The 17,309-nt window shown below is 68.0% G+C and overlaps 1 protein-coding gene across 1 annotated transcript; it reads left to right on the top strand.

The window, feature by feature from the left end:
* The first annotated feature begins 1,116 nt into the window (after window positions 1-1,116).
* LOC125354428 (collagen alpha-1(I) chain-like) lies at window positions 1,117-12,368 on the top strand. Its single transcript, XM_048350003.1, has 8 exons — window positions 1,117-1,556; window positions 4,322-4,535; window positions 7,966-8,130; window positions 8,294-8,467; window positions 8,722-9,278; window positions 10,730-11,030; window positions 11,128-11,272; window positions 12,121-12,368. The coding sequence occupies exons 1-8, from the start codon at window positions 1,117-1,119 to the stop codon at window positions 12,366-12,368; spliced, it is 2,244 nt and encodes a 747-aa protein (XP_048205960.1).
* Window positions 12,369-17,309: the final 4,941 nt, after the last annotated feature.

Below are 17,309 nucleotides of genomic sequence, written 5' to 3'. Positions count from 1 at the left end.
GGGCTGCCCTGAGCCCCGCGGGCCCCGAGACGGGGCGGGCTGCCCTGAGCCCCGCGGCCCCGAGACGGGGCGGCCGTGAGACGGGGCGGGCTGCCCTGAGCCCCGCGGGCCCCGAGACGGGGCGGCCGTGAGACGGGGCGGGCTGCCCTGAGCCCCGCGGGCCCCGAGACGGGGCGGGCTGCCCTGAGCCCCGCGGCCCCGAGACGGGGCGGCCGTGAGACGGGGCGGGCTGCCCTGAGCCCGCGGGCCCCGAGACGGGGCGGCCCTGAGACGGGGCGGGCTGCCCTGAGCCCCGCGGGCCCCGAGACGGGGCGGCCCTGAGACGGGGCGGGCTGCCCTGAGACGGGGCGGCCATGAGACGGGGCGGGCTGCCCTGAGCCCCGCGGGCCCCGAGACGGGGCGGGCTGCCCTGAGCCCGGCGGCCACGAGCGCCACCGTGCTCCTCCGCGGAAGGGAGCCCCCCCTCCGCGCCCCCCCCCCCCCCGCCCACAGGCCGGCCCCGCGTCTCCTCGTCCTCGCTTACACCTGTCCCTCTGCACAGCGACTGCGGGGGAGGGGTGTCGGGGGAGGGGCGTCGGGGAGGGGCGTCGGGGAGGGGCGTCGGGGAGGGGCGTCGGGGGAGGGGCGTCGGGGAGGGGCGTCGGGGGAGGGGCGTCGGGGGAGGGGCGTCGGGGAGGGGTGTCGGGGGAGGGGCGTCGGGGAGGGGCGTCGGGGGAGGGGCGTCGGGGAGGGGCGTCGGGGGAGGGGCGTCGGGGGAGGGGCGTCGGGGGAGGGGCGTCGGGGAGGGGCGTCGGGGAGGGGCGTCGGGGAGGGGCGTCGGGGGAGGGGCGTCGGGGAGGGGCGTCGGGGGAGGGGCGTCGGGGGAGGGGCGTCGGGGTGCGGCCCGCGCCCGGGTCTGCGGATCTGACGCCGTGCGCGGCGGAGCGAGGGGACCGGGGCGTCTCCCCCACACCCGCGCTGGGGAGGACAGGCCCGGAGCCGCCCCTGGCCAGCCCACGCAGGGCGAGTCCCGACGAGGACAAGGCTGGGGACCGGGGGGCCGGGGGACCGCGCCCCGCAGGCCACGCTCCCGCGGGGGATGGGCGCCGGGAGCGGCCCCGTCCTCTCCGGGCCGCTATGCCACACCCCGCTGCTGCCCACGTCCTGGAACCCCAGGGCGGCCCAGGAGACCCAGGTGGTCACCAGGAAGCCGGGGCCTCGTGCCGGGAAAGCCGGGCCCGCCGTACCCGGTGGGAGCAAGAGACCACACCCTCAGAACACACCCCGGCTGCAGAGACCACACCCTCAGAACACACCCCGGCTGCAGAGACCACACCCTCAGAACACACCCCGGCTGCAGAGACCACACCCTCAGAACACACCCCGGCTGCAGAGACCACACCCTCAGAACACACCCCGGCTGCAGAGACCACACCCTCAGAACACACCCCGGCTGCAGAGACCACACCCTCAGAACACACCCCGGCTGCAGAGACCACACCCTCAGAACACACCCCGGCTGCAGAGACCACACCCTCAGAACACACCCCGGCTGCACCTCCCATGCAGTGCTCAGGGTTTGAGACGCCGGGCCTCGGCCGGAGGGGGGGCCTCTCACCCCAGCCACGGGGCCTCCGTCCTGCCAAGACTGCACGTGAGGTCCCTCGGGAGAGGCCACGTGCCACCTGCACCAAAGTGTGTGCACATACAAACACACATGTGCACAGTGACATGGCTGTGTAACACGCCATGGATGCAAAACCCTCACACGGACACACTAATTTGCACACCGTACACGAACACACCCTCCAATGCACATGTGTGTGCATACCAGCATGCACAAGACATCTATATGCACGTATTCACACACACGCCATCACCCAGGCACACGCATGCAGAACCCTGACACACAGTTCTCCACCACAGGATGGCACTGTGAGAACACGTCCCCACCTCACATGCACGCACACAAGTGTACACACATGCACAAACACATGCACACACATGCACACATGTGTGTACACACATGCACACATGCAACCATGCACACACAGGCACACACTGCATACACACATATGTACACACTCACATGCATGCACGTATGTATACACACACGCACTCACATCCATGCACACATGTGTACAGACGCACCCACACACATGCACAGTGTAAACATGCACACATGCACACATACACACATGCACACACACACATGCATGCACACGTATGTACACATGCACACACATACACACTCACCGATGCACGCACACACATGCATGGACACATGGACACGTGCACACATGCATGCAAAACATGTGTACACACATGTATGCACATATGTGTACACACATGCTCACATGCATGCAATATGTGTACGCATATGCACACAGTGCATGCACACATATGTGTGCAGCTGCTGCATGCATGCACACATGTGTACACATGCACACACACTGCATGCATACACACATGCACTCACATGCATGGACACATGGGCACACACGCACACTCACACATACAATACACACATGTACAAACAACACATGCACACACATGACATGCACACGTACACACACACTCACATGCATGTGCACATGTGTACATATACACGCCTGCATACATGTGTACACATGCACTCACACACACGCACCCAGGTGTACACATGCACACACGCACACATGCGTACACACTCACACACATGCATGTACACATGTGTACACATGCACACACATGCATGTGCGCATGTGTACACATGTACAAAGCACTCATACATGCATACACACTACATGCACACACGTGTGCACACATGCTGCTTGCACACATGTATATACACATGCATGCACATGCATGTACACATGCATACACACGTGCACACGCTGCACGCACACACGTGTACACACGTACTCACATGCATGCACACATGTGTACACATATGCACACTCTGTATGCACACACATGTACACATGCTCACCTGCATACACACATGTGTACCCACCCAGTCACATGCATGCACGTGTGTACACACGTGCATGCACACATACACACACTGCATGCAAATACTCATGCACTTGCATGCATGCACACATGTGTACACGCATACTCATACGCATGCACATATGCACACACTGTATGCACACATATGTACACACTCACATGCATACACACATGTGTACACACATTCACACACACGCTGCGCACACACACATGTGCACAGAGGCCACGTGCCACTCAGGTAGTTATCCCGCTCTTCACACGGCAGGCCGCTCCGGCCGGCTGGCAGGCCCGGCCCTCTAGCGTGTCTTCTCTTGCCGCTGCGTGCCACGCCCTGGCCGGGGCAGGGAGGCTGGCAGGGGATTTTGGAGCCGGGATCCCATCTCCTGGCTGAGTGGAAAGCCCACCCGTCAGGGAGCACCTGTGACCTCCAGGCCGGAAGCCCCCACAGGACACCCCGAGTCCCCTCGGTGAGGTGCAGGGAGCACAGAGGAGCCCGGGGGTGAGCCCCAGCCCCCTGTTCTGGGGCGCTGTGGAGCAGTGGTGACTCAGGCCCGGATTCCTGAGGCGTGCTCAGAGAAGGAAAGTCCTACGGTTTTTAAGTGACAGGCACTTAGGCCATTGTCCCGTGGGTGACGTCTGTGTCCGGAGCAAAGCTGGGGACAGGAAGACCCCGCAGGGCCTCCTGCACCCACCGGGGAGAGCTGCCCTCGACCGCCCGCGGGGGGGGGGGGCAACCTCCCGTGGGTGCCAGACACACGCAGGCACGCACGCACACGCACGGACGTGCTCTTCCTTTGCACGCTCCCCCCCGGGATGCGCTCGCACTCGCTGTCAAAGTCTGCGTGCCGCCCCGGTGCCCTGCGTGCGCGTGGCGGGGGGCCCAGGCTCGGCCCAGGGCCAGGCGGGGCCTCCTCGCGGACAGCCCCAGGGGAGCGCCTGGCCCTGGCCCACGACGGACCCCACCCCAGACTCCAGCCTCGAGAGCACCTCAGCGCGGACAGGGCCGGTCCAGGTGAGGCGGGGCCTGGGGCGCTTTAATCAGCAGCAGCCAGCAGACGCGGCCACATCTGCAGGTTGTTTAGACGACGATAAATCAGAGCCCTTTGAGGCTGGCGCCCAGCCAAGGCTTGGAGGGGCCGAGGAGCCCGGGAGCCACCGTGGCCTCCCGTCTAGGTGGCTCTGGTGGCGGCAGGACGGGGTGGGGGTGGGGAGCATAGATCAGATGTGTCTCATCGAGGCTTTGTGGTCAGCGTGGAGCTGGGGGCTCATGGAGGAGGAGCCGGTCCACACCGGGGCCTCTGGGCCGGGAGGGGCCTCGGCACGAATGTGCCCGACGGCCCCACCCCAGAAGCCGGGGCGAGGGCAGCGCCGGTGGGTCTCCCCCGTCACAGCTGGAGGACGCTGAGCCAGCACAAGGGTGGCTTGCCAAGGCCACTCGGCACTTGGAGGAGAACCTCGCCTCCTCCCAGGCCTTCCCGCACCGTGACACTCGGAACGGGCTCCGTGCAGGATCCCAGACACAGCCCGCCTCGGGCAACCGAGGCCCCAAAGGAGAGGCCCAGGCAGGAGGCTGGGGCTCCCCCAGGGATGAGGCCGGGCAGGACCGCGCTACAGAAGCAGGGACCCCCAAGCTAGCGTGCTCTCTGGAGCCCAGGGGCCCACGGGCATGGAAGGACCAAGGCTCCTCCGGAGCCTCTCTTTCCAGGTCTTTCTAAGCTCGGGATGCCTCTGAAAGGAGAGCCATTTAAAGTGCTTCCCTCGCCATGAATGGGCTTCGTTTAGACCCTGAGGAACCCCAGTGCAGCAGGCCTGTGTTAGAGACGGAAGACTGAGGTGCAGAGCTGAAGGAACTGCCCCGGGCCTGGAAGACCGGAGGGAGAGCCGCTGCCCAGCCTGGGCCCCCCCTGTCCCGCTCAGCCCAACCTGGGCTGCACCTCGACCTCCCACCAGCGTGAGCCACGCCTCCACCCCAGCCCAACCTGGGCCGCGCCTCCACCCCCCCAGACCAGCCACGGCCACGCCTCCACCCCCCCAGACCAGCCTGGGCCACGCCTCCACCCCCCCAGATCAGCCTGAGCCACTCCTCCACCCCACCCCAGCCTGGGCCATGCCTCCACCCCCCCAGACCAGCCTGGGCCACGCCTCCACACCCCCAGACAAGCCTGGGCCACGCCTCCACCCCCCCAGCCCAGCCTGGGCCACGCCTCCACCCCCAGCCCAGCCTGGGCCACGCCTCCACCCCCACCAGCCTGAGCCACGCCTCCACCCCCCCAGCTCAGCCTGGGCCACGCCTCCACCCCCCCAGACCAGCCTGGGCCACGCCTCCACCCCCCCAGACCAGCCTGGGCCACGCCTCCACCCCCCCCAGACCAGCCTGGGCCACGCCTCCACCCCCCCAGACCAGCCTGGGCCACGCCTCCACCCCCCCAGCCCAGCCTGGGCCACGCCTCCACCCCCCCAGCCCAGCCTGGGCCACGCCTCCACCCCCCCCAGCCCAGCCTGGGCCACGCCTCCACCCCCCCAGCCCAGCCTGGGCCACGCCTCCACCCCCCCAGACCAGCCTGGGCCACGCCTCCACCCCCCCAGCCCAGCCTGGGCCACGCCTCCACCCCCCCAGCCCAGCCTGGGCCACGCCTCCACCCCCCCAGCCCAGCCTGGGCCACGCCTCCACCCCCCCAGCCCAGCCTGGGCCACGCCTCCACCCCCCCAGCCCAGCCTGGGCCACGCCTCCACCCCCCCAGACCAGCCTGGGCCACGCCTCCACCCCCCCAGACCAGCCTGGGCCACGCCTCCACCCCCCCAGCCCAGCCTGGGCCACGCCTCCACCCCCCCAGCCCAGCCTGGGCCACGCCTCCACCCCCCCAGCCCAGCCTGGGCCACGCCTCCACCCCCCCAGACCAGCCTGGGCCACGCCTCCACCCCCCCCAGCCCAGCCTGGGCCACGCCTCCACCCCCCCAGACCAGCCTGGGCCACGCCTCCACCCCCCAGACCAGCCTGGGCCACGCCTCCACCCCCCCAGACCAGCCTGGGCCACGCCTCCACCCCCCCAGACCAGCCTGGGCCACGCCTCCACCCCCCCAGACCAGCCTGGGCCACGCCTCCACCCCCCCAGCCCAGCCTGGGCCACGCCTCCACCCCCCAGACCAGCCTGGGCCACGCCTCCACCCCCCCAGACCAGCCTGGGCCACGCCTCCACCCCCCCAGACCAGCCTGGGCCACGCCTCCACCCCCCCAGACCAGCCTGGGCCACGCCTCCACCCCCCAGACAAGCCTGGGCCACGCCTCCACCCACCCAGACCAGCCTGGGCCACGCCTCCACCCCCCCAGCCCAGCCTGGGCCACGCCTCCACCCCCCCAGACCAGCCTGGGCCACGCCTCCACCCCCCAGACCAGCCTGGGCCACGCCTCCACCCCCCCAGACCAGCCTGGGCCACGCCTCCACCCCCCCAGACCAGCCTGGGCCTCGCCTGCCCCACACACCTGGGGGCATTCCTGGAGAGAAAGGAAATGAGGTTAAATTTAAAAATAGAAGAGATCAGTTGCTGACAGGGAGAACAAGAAGATGGGGAAAGAGCCGAGGAGCAGTACTGAGCCCAAGGAATGGGTACTCAGCACAGCGGGGAGCAGCACCATGGCGTGTCAGGGCGGAAAGGCCTGGAAGCTGCTCGAGGGGGAGGAAAGCAGGCCACATACGGAGGACGGGGAATAAAAATGGCATCCGACCTCAGAGCAACCAGAAACTTGAAGACAACAGAGCAGCTATCTCCCAACTTGCGAGGAGGGACTTCCACGTCACCATCTGCAGTCCACAGACGCAGCCAGGCAGCGATGACAGAGCGGGGGTGGCCTCCAGGACCAAGAGCTTGCAAAAAAACGTACCCACCATGGCCCTTTCTCCAAAGCTACCAAGGGAGGCACTCCAGTGAACCAAGGGAGGCACTCCAGTGAACCAAGGGAGGCACTCCAGTGAACCAAGGGAGGCACTCCAGTGAACCAAGGGAGGCACTCCAGTGAACCAACGGAGGCACTGCAGTGAACCAAGGGAGGCACTCCAGTGAACCAAGGGAGGCACTCCAGTGAACCAAGGGAGGCACTCCAGTGAACCAAGGGAGGCACTCCAGTGAACCAAGGGAGGCACTCCAGTGAACCAAGGGAGGCACTCCAGTGAATCAGTCAGTACTCCAGTGAATCAGTCAGTACTCCAGTGAATCAACGGAGGGAATCCAGTGAACCAAAGGAGGGAATCCAGTGAACCAAAGGAGGAATCCAGTGAACCAAAGGAGGGAATCCAGTGAGCCAAAGGAGGGAATCCAGTGAACCAAAGGAGGCACTCCATGAATCAACGGAGGCACTCCAGTGAACCAACGGAGGCACTCCAGTGAACCAAAGGAGACACTCCAGTGAATCAACGGAGGCACTCCAGTGAACCAACGGAGGCACTCCAGTGAACCAAAGGAGGCACTCCAGTGAATCAATGACGGAGGCACTCCAGTGAATCAAAGGAGGCACTCCAGTGAATCAATGACGGAGGCACTCCAGTGAATCAAAGGGGGCACTCCAGTGAACCAAGGGAGGCACTCCAGTGAACCAACGGAGGCACTCCAGTGAACCAACGGAGGCACTCCAGTGAACCAAAGGAGACACTCCAGTGAACCAAAGGAGGCACTCCATGAATCAACGGAGGCACTCCAGTGAACCAACGGAGGCACTCCAGTGAATCAAAGGAGGCACTCCAGTGAATCAAAGGAGGGAATCCAGTGAATCAAAGGAGGGAATCCAGTGAATCAAAGGAGACACTCCATGAATCAATGAGGCACTCCAGTGAATCAAAGGCAGGAACCGAAGGAAGCAATGTGGATGACGGGGACCCAGGGACCCAACACTGAGAAAGGCAGAACTCGCAGCAGGGAGGGCAAGGAGGGGCCCGCACAAGGACCACCCCTACAGCCCGTGGAGGCACAAGAGCGCAGGCCCACCCCTGACGCCCTCAGACGGACGGCCACCCTTTCTCTGTCCCGGGTGCCCTGATGAGACTAGGAATTGAGGAGCAGCTGAAGGAGTGTAGAGAAGCAAAGCGAGGCGCCACGGTAGACACTTGGGACGAGCGGGAACCTGCGCCGTCCCGCCTGCGCCTCTGTCTGTACCGCCGCACCGATGTTTAGAGGTTGTTAGGACCGCCCCCCGCCCCCCAAAACACACCTGGAAAACAGAAACATCCACTCGCCGCTCACGCATGCGAAGAGAAGGGCGTGGACAGAGGGGAGGGAGGCCCCGGCTCTCCGCGTGTCTCTGTCGGGGACGTTGCTTCCGCCTTCACAGGGCAGCCCGGGGATCGATGCCATCCACGCCGAGAGGCGGCAGGAGCCCCAGAGTGCATGCTACGCGGCAGCCCCAACGGGCGCGCAGGGCCGGCGGGCAGCGCGAGCCCCCGGGGCGCGCGTGGGGCACCGGGGCGCCGGCCGCGACTGTTTATCTTCCAGGGCTGGGGATGCAGCAAGGCTCCGTGCCAGGCCAGCACGCTGCCCTTTATGCATATCTCTCCGTACCAAGCCTCGAACTCAGGGCCCGGGCACCGCCCTGTGTCTCTTTCTCTCGAAGCTGGCGCTCTACCGCTCGAGCCTCAGCCCCCACTTCTGGCTTTCTGGGGGTTCATTGGGAACGGGCGAGAATGGCCGCTCGGCGCCAGCGTAGGAACGGGAGTGCCGGTAAGAAGCGAAGGCGCGCTGACCTCGGAGCCTGGGCTGCAGCCACGCGGCCCCGCCACGGAGCGTGGGCGCGGGGGGCTCTGCGGCCCCGAGGTGCACGTGCGGGCGGCTTCCTCGGCGGCGTCACCAGCCTCTCGCTCCCCTCCAGCCCACGGAGCGGACACTGGCCACGGGACGCTGTGCTCCCGGGTGGCAGGAGCGGGTCCATGGAAATGCGCGGCACACGACACGTCTGGAGCCCACGAGCGGGGGGCGGGGATGAGGGATCGGGGCCCCCTGGCTGTGAAGGGCGGCGTGGACACGTGGAGGCCCCCGCTCAGCCAGCCGCAGGGTGGGGAGTGCGCCCGCCCATCCCCGGCCCGCCCGGCCTCTGCCCTGGGCCCCCCGCCGCACCCAGCCGGGGCCCCAGTCCCAGCACCCAGGAAGCCCCTGAGCGCCATTGTCCCCCCTGCCCCGGGTGGGCGGGCCGCAAGAGAAGCTGGCACCCAGGGCGTCCCGGGAGGCAGCCAGGTTCCCACGGGCCGCACCCCCCCCGCCCCCCGGACCTCTGCCCGGACGCACGCGCCCCTGGATCTTTGCTGCAGGACCTGCGCCTTGCGGTGAGAGGGAATCCTGAAGCCGGTCCTCCCCTCCACGCAGCGGGGCCCCACATGGCCAGCCTAGGGCTCTCGTGGGCAGGGGGACCCCTTGTCAGGCCCCGGGACCCCACCTGGGCACACCTTACTGCGGGCATGTTTCCGGCAGGCCCATCTCAGTGTCACTGGCCTGAGCCCGGTGTGGAAAGGGGGCGGAGATGATCAATGGAATGGGAATGAGGTGGCGCGAGGCCCCTGTTCTTACCCCACGAATCTCGGGGCCCGGCCGTGCCGCTCGTGAAGGTCTGGTTCAGGCCGGGAGCCGGCCACGATGGGGAATGAGCTCGTGGAGGAGGGGCGGGGCGGGGGCGGGGGCGACACGCTGCTTCCAAGCGGTGTCCTCACTCCCTCCCCCCCTTCCCGTCTCACTGGGGGTGCCCGTCGCCCGCGCCAGCCTGCTCCCCGCCCCGGGTGGAGTTCCGGGGCGCAGGCGAACACACAAGGCAGGGATGTAAACATGAGTGCTCTGATTTGACCCGTGAGGGCGGCGCACGGTCCCCGGCCTGGATTCAAGCACCAGGGCGATGCCGGGGTGCCGGGCAGGAAGGGGCAGTGCCCCCCACGTGTCCCTCCAGACTGACCTCCCACTGCGACCGCAGAGTCCCGCCACCCATCCCTTCCTCCCCAACCCCCGGAGAAATCGTCCGTCCTGTGACACTTCCCTCCACCCTTCACCTCCAATGAGATTCGGTCCCTTCACAGGTGGGTGTGGTGAGGCCCGCCCCTCTCCCCTGCACCCCAAGTGACATGCCGCGTTCAAGGTGGTGCCACAGCAGCGGACAAGGGGGGAGGGACAGCGAGGCCCCTCAGCCAGCCCTACCAGGCGGGGGGGTGTGGTAGCAGCCCTCCCAAGCCCGGGGTGGGGGGGAAAGGGACAGCCAGGCCCCTCAGCCAGCCCTCCCAGGCCCTGGAGGGGGGTGGTAGCAGCCCTCCCAGGCCCGGGGTGGGGGGGAAAGGGACAGCCAGGCCCCTCAGCCAGCCCTCCCAGGCCTTCATGGCTGCAGCCTAAAATTCCCCCCCACGACACCGAGACTTCTAGGCCTTTGGGAAGGGCCCCAGGGTGGTCCGCACCGGCCGTGTCAAGATGGCCAAGATGACCATGCAGGAGCCACGCCTCCTCAACCTGCGTGGCGAGAGGCAGGCACGGGGGCAGGTTCCGGCTCTTCCCGGTGCTCCCCGGGACTGGGCAGGGCCCGGGCGAGAGGCCGGAGGTCGGGGTGGGGGGTGGGGTGAGGGCTGGGGGGGGGGGAACGCGCCCCAGGCTTCGCTCCGGCCTCCGGGGCTGCTTGGCGCAGTCCCCCGTGTGTGTGTGTGTGTGTGCGTGTGTGCGCGTGCACATGTGTGTGTGCATGCACCCCGCCCCCCCCCAGCCTGGAGGGGGAACCCCAGAGCCCGAAGAACCCCACTGGCCCAAGGAGCCATCCACCTCGAGGCGGCCGCATCCAAGGAGCGAGGAAACCCCAGCCCCCCGGGAGGCCTGGGGACGAGCCCAGCCCTGGAGCTCCCCCCGGGCAGCGGGCAGGGGCAGCGGGCAGCGGGCAGCGGGCAGGGGCAGCGGGCAGCGGCAGCGGGCAGCGGGCAGCGGCGTGGGCGGCCGGGGTGCCCGGCGCGGGGGTGGCCCCGGAGCGCCCTCCCCGGGGAGCCGGGCGGGGGTGCAGCTGCTCGGGCCGAGCCGCCACGTTTGCCCGGGCTTTCGATCACCCCGACCCCACGTCGGCGAGGCCGGCGTTGGGTTACCAGCCCCGGCGCTGACTTCAAGAGCGGCCATAAAACAGAGGCCCGGGCATGCTCTTCGCTTCCTTTCCGCCATTAGCCGCTCATCCGATACCCACCGCGTGGGTCCGGTTTCCTGAAAGCCGAGGCCTCGCGGGCCGTGGCCAGCGCCTTCGCACGACACCGGCCCGGAGATCACAGGCGGCCCGGCCGCCCGCCCGCGATTGCGTTTCACGACCGGCGAGGTGGGGTTCGTCGTTCTTTCCTACCTGAAAATCATCAGGCGTGAAAGACCCCCGGCCTTTTATGTTTCCGGGGTCCTGGTGGCTAAGCCTCTGGGCGGTCCCACCTCAGCCCAGGGAGGCGGCCTTGCCCCAGCCAGGCCCCGCCCCGGCCCGGCCTGGCGGGGGTGCCCAGCAAACACCCCAACACCGCTGCTTCCCTGGCTCTGTCCTCCTCTTCCTAAGGGGCCTCTTCAGCTTCTTTTTCCCTCTGCTCTTTTTGGGGGGCAAGGGAGGAGCGGTGGAGTGTGAACCCACAGCCTTGTGCGTGCTGGGCAGGCGCTCCACCCCTTGACCCCTGTCCTCAGACCTCTTAGTTGTTTAGCTTTGCTGTTTACATCGGATCTCAAGTGTTTGCCCCAGGCCAGAATCCTCCCGGTACCGGCAGCCCAGGCAGACACCACGGCGCCTGGCTGGTCCTTAAGATAAGGTTGTACTAACTTCTTACCCAGTCTGACCTTGAACCGATATCCTCCTACGTCCGCCTCTTGAGTAGCTGGGACCACAGACATGAGCCACCACGCCTGTCCCCTTGTCCCCGTCTCCTGGGTCACTGTTCCCCCAGTACGGTTTCCGGAACCATGGCCCCTTTGGGGAGCTCTTGTGGGGATCAAAGACCCTGAGCTTGGAAAGGTAGAGTCCCCATTTTTAACCAGCACTTCCCGCCCCCTCCCCCACCCCGACCTGGGGTCCCCTGCTGGGTGTGGAGCTTCTGAGAAGGAGCTGGCGGGGAGGGGCGGTGCCGCCTGGCTCCGCGTCCACCGCGCTCTCTGGCCTCCCTGCGCTTTGCTTTTCCTCCCTTTGCCTCAAAGCCCCGCAGCGGCCCCCCAACCGGCGAGGGAAGCGCAACTGGGGGAAGAACGTCGTTTTGCCAAGGGCTTTCCAAGCCGAGCTGTGGCCGAGGAGCCGCCACGCCCGGTCCACCTGCTGTCGCGCTCTCTCCGGGCGTGTCCTGCCCCCACGGAGACCGGCGGCCGCGGGCAGCGCGGGGAGCCCGCCGGCGGGCAGCGCCGGGCCCCGGGGCGGCACCGCCACGCTGCGATCGGGGGCTCCCGTCTGAGAGCCTCAGATCTGAGCCCGGGGCTCCAGCTTGGGCTGGGCCCTGGAGGGAGGAAAATGGCCAATAAGCACGGACTGCCATGGCAGGTGGGCGACGCGGGGCACGTGACAAGTCCCAGGGGGCCCTCCGCTCGGGCCTGGGCCCCCGCGGGCTCCCACGACAGGCGCGTTCTCCGTGCGGTGTGTGGACGCCTCCGGCCTCTCGTCGTCTGTGCATCTGACCCGCTCCGAAAACTGGCCGCCCGGTGTCCTCCGACCCCCCTCCTGTCGAGCCGAGCGAGGAGACCCCACCTTCTCCCCCCGGAGCCCTGGCCGCCCGGTGTCCTCCCGACCCCCCTCCTGTCGACCCGACGCGAAGAGACCCCACCTTCTCCCCCCCCCCCCGCCACGCCGGGCCCTGGAGCCCTGGCCACTGGGTGTCCTCCCGACCCCCCTCCTGTCGACCGAGCGAAGAGACCCCACCTTCTCCCCCCCCCGCCACGCCCGGGCCCCGAGCCCTGCCTGGCTCCCCGGCCTGGCCCGGCCTGCACGGGGCCTGCGCTCCCGAGGGCGATGCCGGGGCCCAGGAGGGCCGTGCGGGGCGCAGAGACGCCCGCGCCACAGCCCAGCCCCGCGCGCTGCCCTCCCCCGGGGCCCGCCCCGCTCAGGACGGTGCTCTTCTTCCCGGAGCGTCCTCCCGGGTCCCGGGGCCACCCCTCCGCGGCCCAGTGCGCCCCTCCAAGATCTCAGGGCGGCTCCCGAGGACGCCTCCCCCCCACCCCACCCCCCGTGCTCACCGCCAGTCCCCACCGCAGGCCCCTCCTGCCCTCCCGCCCCCTGTCCCCCCCCCCCCCCGTCCCCTCCGCCTCCGCGCTCAGTGCCTGCGCAGGGGTCAGCACGCGCCGCGTGGCCATGTCACCTCGCCCACCCCGTGCGTGCTCTTACACACGCCACCCTCCCCTTCAGCACGCCCACTTCCCGTGGCACAGGCTTACCCTCTCCGCGTGAATGTCCCCACGAGGCCCCGCTTGAGACTCACGCAGGGGCCAGGCCCACGGGCCACCGCTGTCCGCTGAAGTCTGCACAGGGCCCCGGAACCAGAGGCTCCTGTGCAGAGAGAGCTGCTGCTGCGGGAGTGGGGCAGCCCCACAGGGGCTCCGGAAACATCCGCAGCCCCTGTGCCCATCGGCCGAGTGCCCGGGAGAGACGGTCCCTGCCCTCCACACACTCATCACGAGAGCACCGAGCCTGCTCACCAGGGCTCTGCAACACCAGAAAGGACAAACAAGCAGCGCTGAGATCAGAGTAGCACAAACAACAGGCGTGTTTTCAGAGGAAAATCGCTCCAGGGTTGACACCTCCATCCTGAGGGTCAGGCCAGGTGGGGGAGACTGTCCCCGGGGAGTGACACTGGACACGGCGTGGCTGTCCCTGGAGTGACACGGGACACAGCGTGGCTGTCCATGGAGTGACACGGGACACAGCGTGGCTGTCCATGGAGTGACACGGGACACAGCGTGGCTGTCCATGGAGTGACACGGGACACAGCGTGGCTGTCCATGGAGTGACACGGGACACAGCGTGGCTGTCCATGGAGTGACACGGGACACAGCGTGGCTGTCCCTGGAGTGACACGGGACACAGCGTGGCTGTCCATGGGGTGACACGGGACACAGCGTGGCTGTCCCTGCAGTGACACGGGACACAGCGTGGCTGTCCCTGCAGTGACACTGGACACAGCGTGGCTGTCCCCTGCAGTGACACGGGACACGGCGTGGCTGTCCCTGGAGTGACACGGGACACAGCGTGGCTGTCCCTGCAGTGACACTGGACACAGCGTGGCTGTCCCTGCAGTGACACGGGACACGGCGTGGCTGTCCCTGGGGAGTGACACGGGACACAGCGTGGCTGTCCATGGGGTGACACGGGACACAGCGTGGCTGTCCATGGAGTGACACGGGACACGCGCGTGGCTGTCCCTGGAGTGACACGGGACACGGTGTGGCTGTCCATGGAGTGACACGGGACACGGCGTGGCTGTCCCTGGAGTGACACGGGACACGGCGTGGCTGTCCCTGGGGAGCGACACGGGGGGGGCTCCCACCCCTGGAGGGCAGTGCGGGTGGGGGCCTCCCACCCCGGGGGCTTTGGGGCCCAGTCCGTTCCCCAAGGAGCACAATCGCAGGTCAGGGTGCGCTGCTCAGAGCCGGCGGAGCGGTCCAGACATGGCCTCCCCCGGAGGAGTGCCTGGTCAGCGACCTCCAGCACAGGAGACGAGCAGCAAACCGTGGTCCGCATGACCGGCCCCCAGGATCACACAGGACCTGGGTGGGCTGGAGAGCAGGGCGGGAGTCCTGGCCCCGTCCCCTCAGGACGGAGCTGAGTTTGGAGAGAGGGTCTCTAGACAGGCACCTGAGGGAAACTGAGGTCAGCAGGGTGGGCTGTAATCCCAAAGGACCCTTTCCCTGGAACGTGGACAGTTCGGACACCAAAGCATTGCCAAGGGAAGGGAGACACGGGGTCAGCGACCCTGCCGACCTCGGACGGCCCGGCCCCCGCGACCCCTCCTTCTGGGACATCGGCCTCCAGGGCTGAGGTGGCCGGTCCCCGGCCGGCGGGCCACCTGCCCCTGACGCCGCGAGGACGGGGGCCGACCACCCCCCACGGCCCAGGCCCCCCGGAACTGGCCACTCCTCCCGGATGCCCCCCTACCCTCTCCGGGGGGGGGAGGCGGGGGCCCGCCCCCGGGGCCCGGCACAGACCCGAGGCTGGAGCGTGCTCTGGTGGCCGCGTGCCCTGTGTCCTGCCGGGGACCGGAGCTCGCCCGGGGCTGCGCGTGGGGACCTGGGTCCAGCCAGCAGCTCGGGGGCCGCCGCAGCGGGCACGTCCCGAGCCCGGCGCCTCCGCGGCGTGGGGCCCGCCGTCTCTGCGGCGGCGGCAGGGGGTGTTTAGGGACCTGAGGACAAGATTGGGTGGCGCCGCGTGCCCCCTGTGTGTTCCTGGACGAGCCGTTCCCCACGCGGCAGCCCCCCGGGGACGGGGACCGGGGACGGGGGACCGGGGCGAGGCCGGGGAGCAGGCCGGGGAGCAGGCCCGGGAGCAGGCCCGGGAGCAGGCCGGGGAGCAGGCCCGGGAGCAGGCCGGGGGAGCAGGCCCGGGAGGACGGGGAGCAGGCCCGGGAGCAGGCCCGAGAGCAGGCCGGGGAGCAGGCCGGGGAGCAGGCCCGGGAGCAGGCCGGGGAGCAGGCCCGGGAGCAGGCCGGGGAGCAGGCCCGGGAGCAGGCCCGGGAGCAGGCCGGGAGCAGGCCGGGAGCAGGCCGGGGAGCAGGCCGGAGCAGGCCGGGGAGCAGGCCGGGGAGCAGGCCGGGAGCAGGCCGGGGAGCAGGCCCGGGAGCAGGCCCGGGAGCAGGCCGGGGAGCAGGCGGGAGCAGGCCGGGGAGCAGGCCCGGGAGCAGGCCGGGGAGCAGGCCGGGAGCAGGCCCTCAGCCCCAGCAGGTGCACAGACCTCACGGGCGGCCGCGACCGCAGCAGAGCCGCTCCGGCTCCGCCAGGAGGACACGGGCCCCGCGAGCGCCAGCCGGGCCCGCGGCCCTGCCTTCCCCTCCACGGGCGCGGGGGACGGGTGGTTCCGCTCCAGTGCACTCGTCTAAAAATATCCCTTTCTGTGTGTTTTGACTCCAAGCCCAGGAACACGAGTGTGTTTTCCGCACAGAGCGGGAGACCCGGGGCTCAGAACATCTTGGAGTGATTTGGGAGCCTTTCCTCCCAGGACACTCTCGCTGTTGTAACAAGATGGGGTTTTCTAGAATCTAAATCACCCCGTTGGCCGGCAATGCGGGCGGAATATTTGGTCTTCCAAACCATAAAGATCTGAGGCTGTAAACGTGTTTCTTCACTGCTTCAAAGCATAACACGGACACCGCGTTTCTGCTGTAAAGCGATCGGGAGCCGCGCGGCCCGGGAGGCGGACACCGGCAGCGTGGCGAATCGCCGCCCACACGGGGGGTGCGGGTCACTCCGGTGGGGTGGGCCGTCCCCCGGGGCCAGGGGGGCCCCCAGGACGGCAGCGCCGTGTGGCCGAGGGGCCGCGGCGTTCGATGCACCGGGGACTGACTGTAAGTTAGGAAGCTGAGGTCCAGGTGCCTAGCGCTGAAGCAGAGCCTCCTCTGTCTCCCCTTGGAGCCTCCGCCAGCCTCCACCGGGGCAGAGCTGCCCAGACGGCTGGGAGGGGAAGTTACAGGGCTTCGGCAGTGAGGGGGAGGAGGGGCCCGAAGGCTGTTTGCACACATCTGTGAACTCGTTCACAAACACTGGATCCTGTGCTTGAACAAGGTGAAATTGAGGCTGGGCGCTGGTGACTCACGCCTGGAATCCTAGTTACTTGGTGAGGTAGAGATCAAAAGGACAGAAGTTCAAGGCTAGCCTGGGCAAAACAGTTTCCAAGACCCAAATCCAGAGGAAGGTGGATACGGCGGTGCAGGTCTGTCACTCCAGCCACGGAGAAGAGGTGGACAGCAGGACCCGGCGCAGGCTGCACCGGCAGAAAGCCAGACGCTGTTCAGAAAGTATGGAGCCAGGAAAGGCTGGGGCAGAGCCCGAGGGGCAGAGCTGGGGCAGAGCCAAGGGGCAGAGCTGGGGGCAGAGCCCAATGGCAGAGCTGGGGGCAGAGCCCATAGCCCAAGGGGCAGAGCTGGGGGCAGAGCCCAATGGCAGAGCTGGGGGCAGAGCCCAATGGCAGAGCTGGGGGCAGAGCCCATAGCCCAAGGGGCAGAGCTGGGGGCAGAGCCCAATGGCAGAGCTGGGGGCAGAGCCCAATGGCAGAGCTGGGGGCAGAGCCCATAGCCCAAGGGGCAGAGCTGGGGCAGAGCCATAGCCCAAGGGGCAGAGCTGGGGGCAGAGCCCAAGGGGCAGAGCTGGGGGAAGAGCTGGGGGCAGAGCCCATAGCCCAATGGCAGAGCTGGCGG

This window comes from Perognathus longimembris, chromosome 7, assembly GCF_023159225.1.
Source record: "Perognathus longimembris pacificus isolate PPM17 chromosome 7, ASM2315922v1, whole genome shotgun sequence".
In the NCBI taxonomy this organism is placed as follows: Eukaryota; Metazoa; Chordata; class Mammalia; order Rodentia; family Heteromyidae; genus Perognathus; species Perognathus longimembris.
The sequence above is the reverse complement of the archived record's forward strand: the minus strand, read 5'-3'. Positions and strand labels throughout refer to the sequence as shown.

Excerpts from the sequence above, each read along its gene's own strand:
- LOC125354428 (XM_048350003.1), top strand. The coding sequence starts at position 1,117 with ATGCCACACCCCGCTGCTGCCCACGTCCTGGAACCCCAGGGCGGCCCA. Across the intron at positions 8,131-8,293 it reads GTCTGTACCGCCGCACCGAT|GGCAGCCCGGGGATCGATGC; the intron begins GTTTAGAGGTTG and ends CCGCCTTCACAG. Across the intron at positions 11,031-11,127 it reads ATCACCCCGACCCCACGTCG|CCGCTCATCCGATACCCACC; the intron begins GCGAGGCCGGCG and ends TTCCGCCATTAG.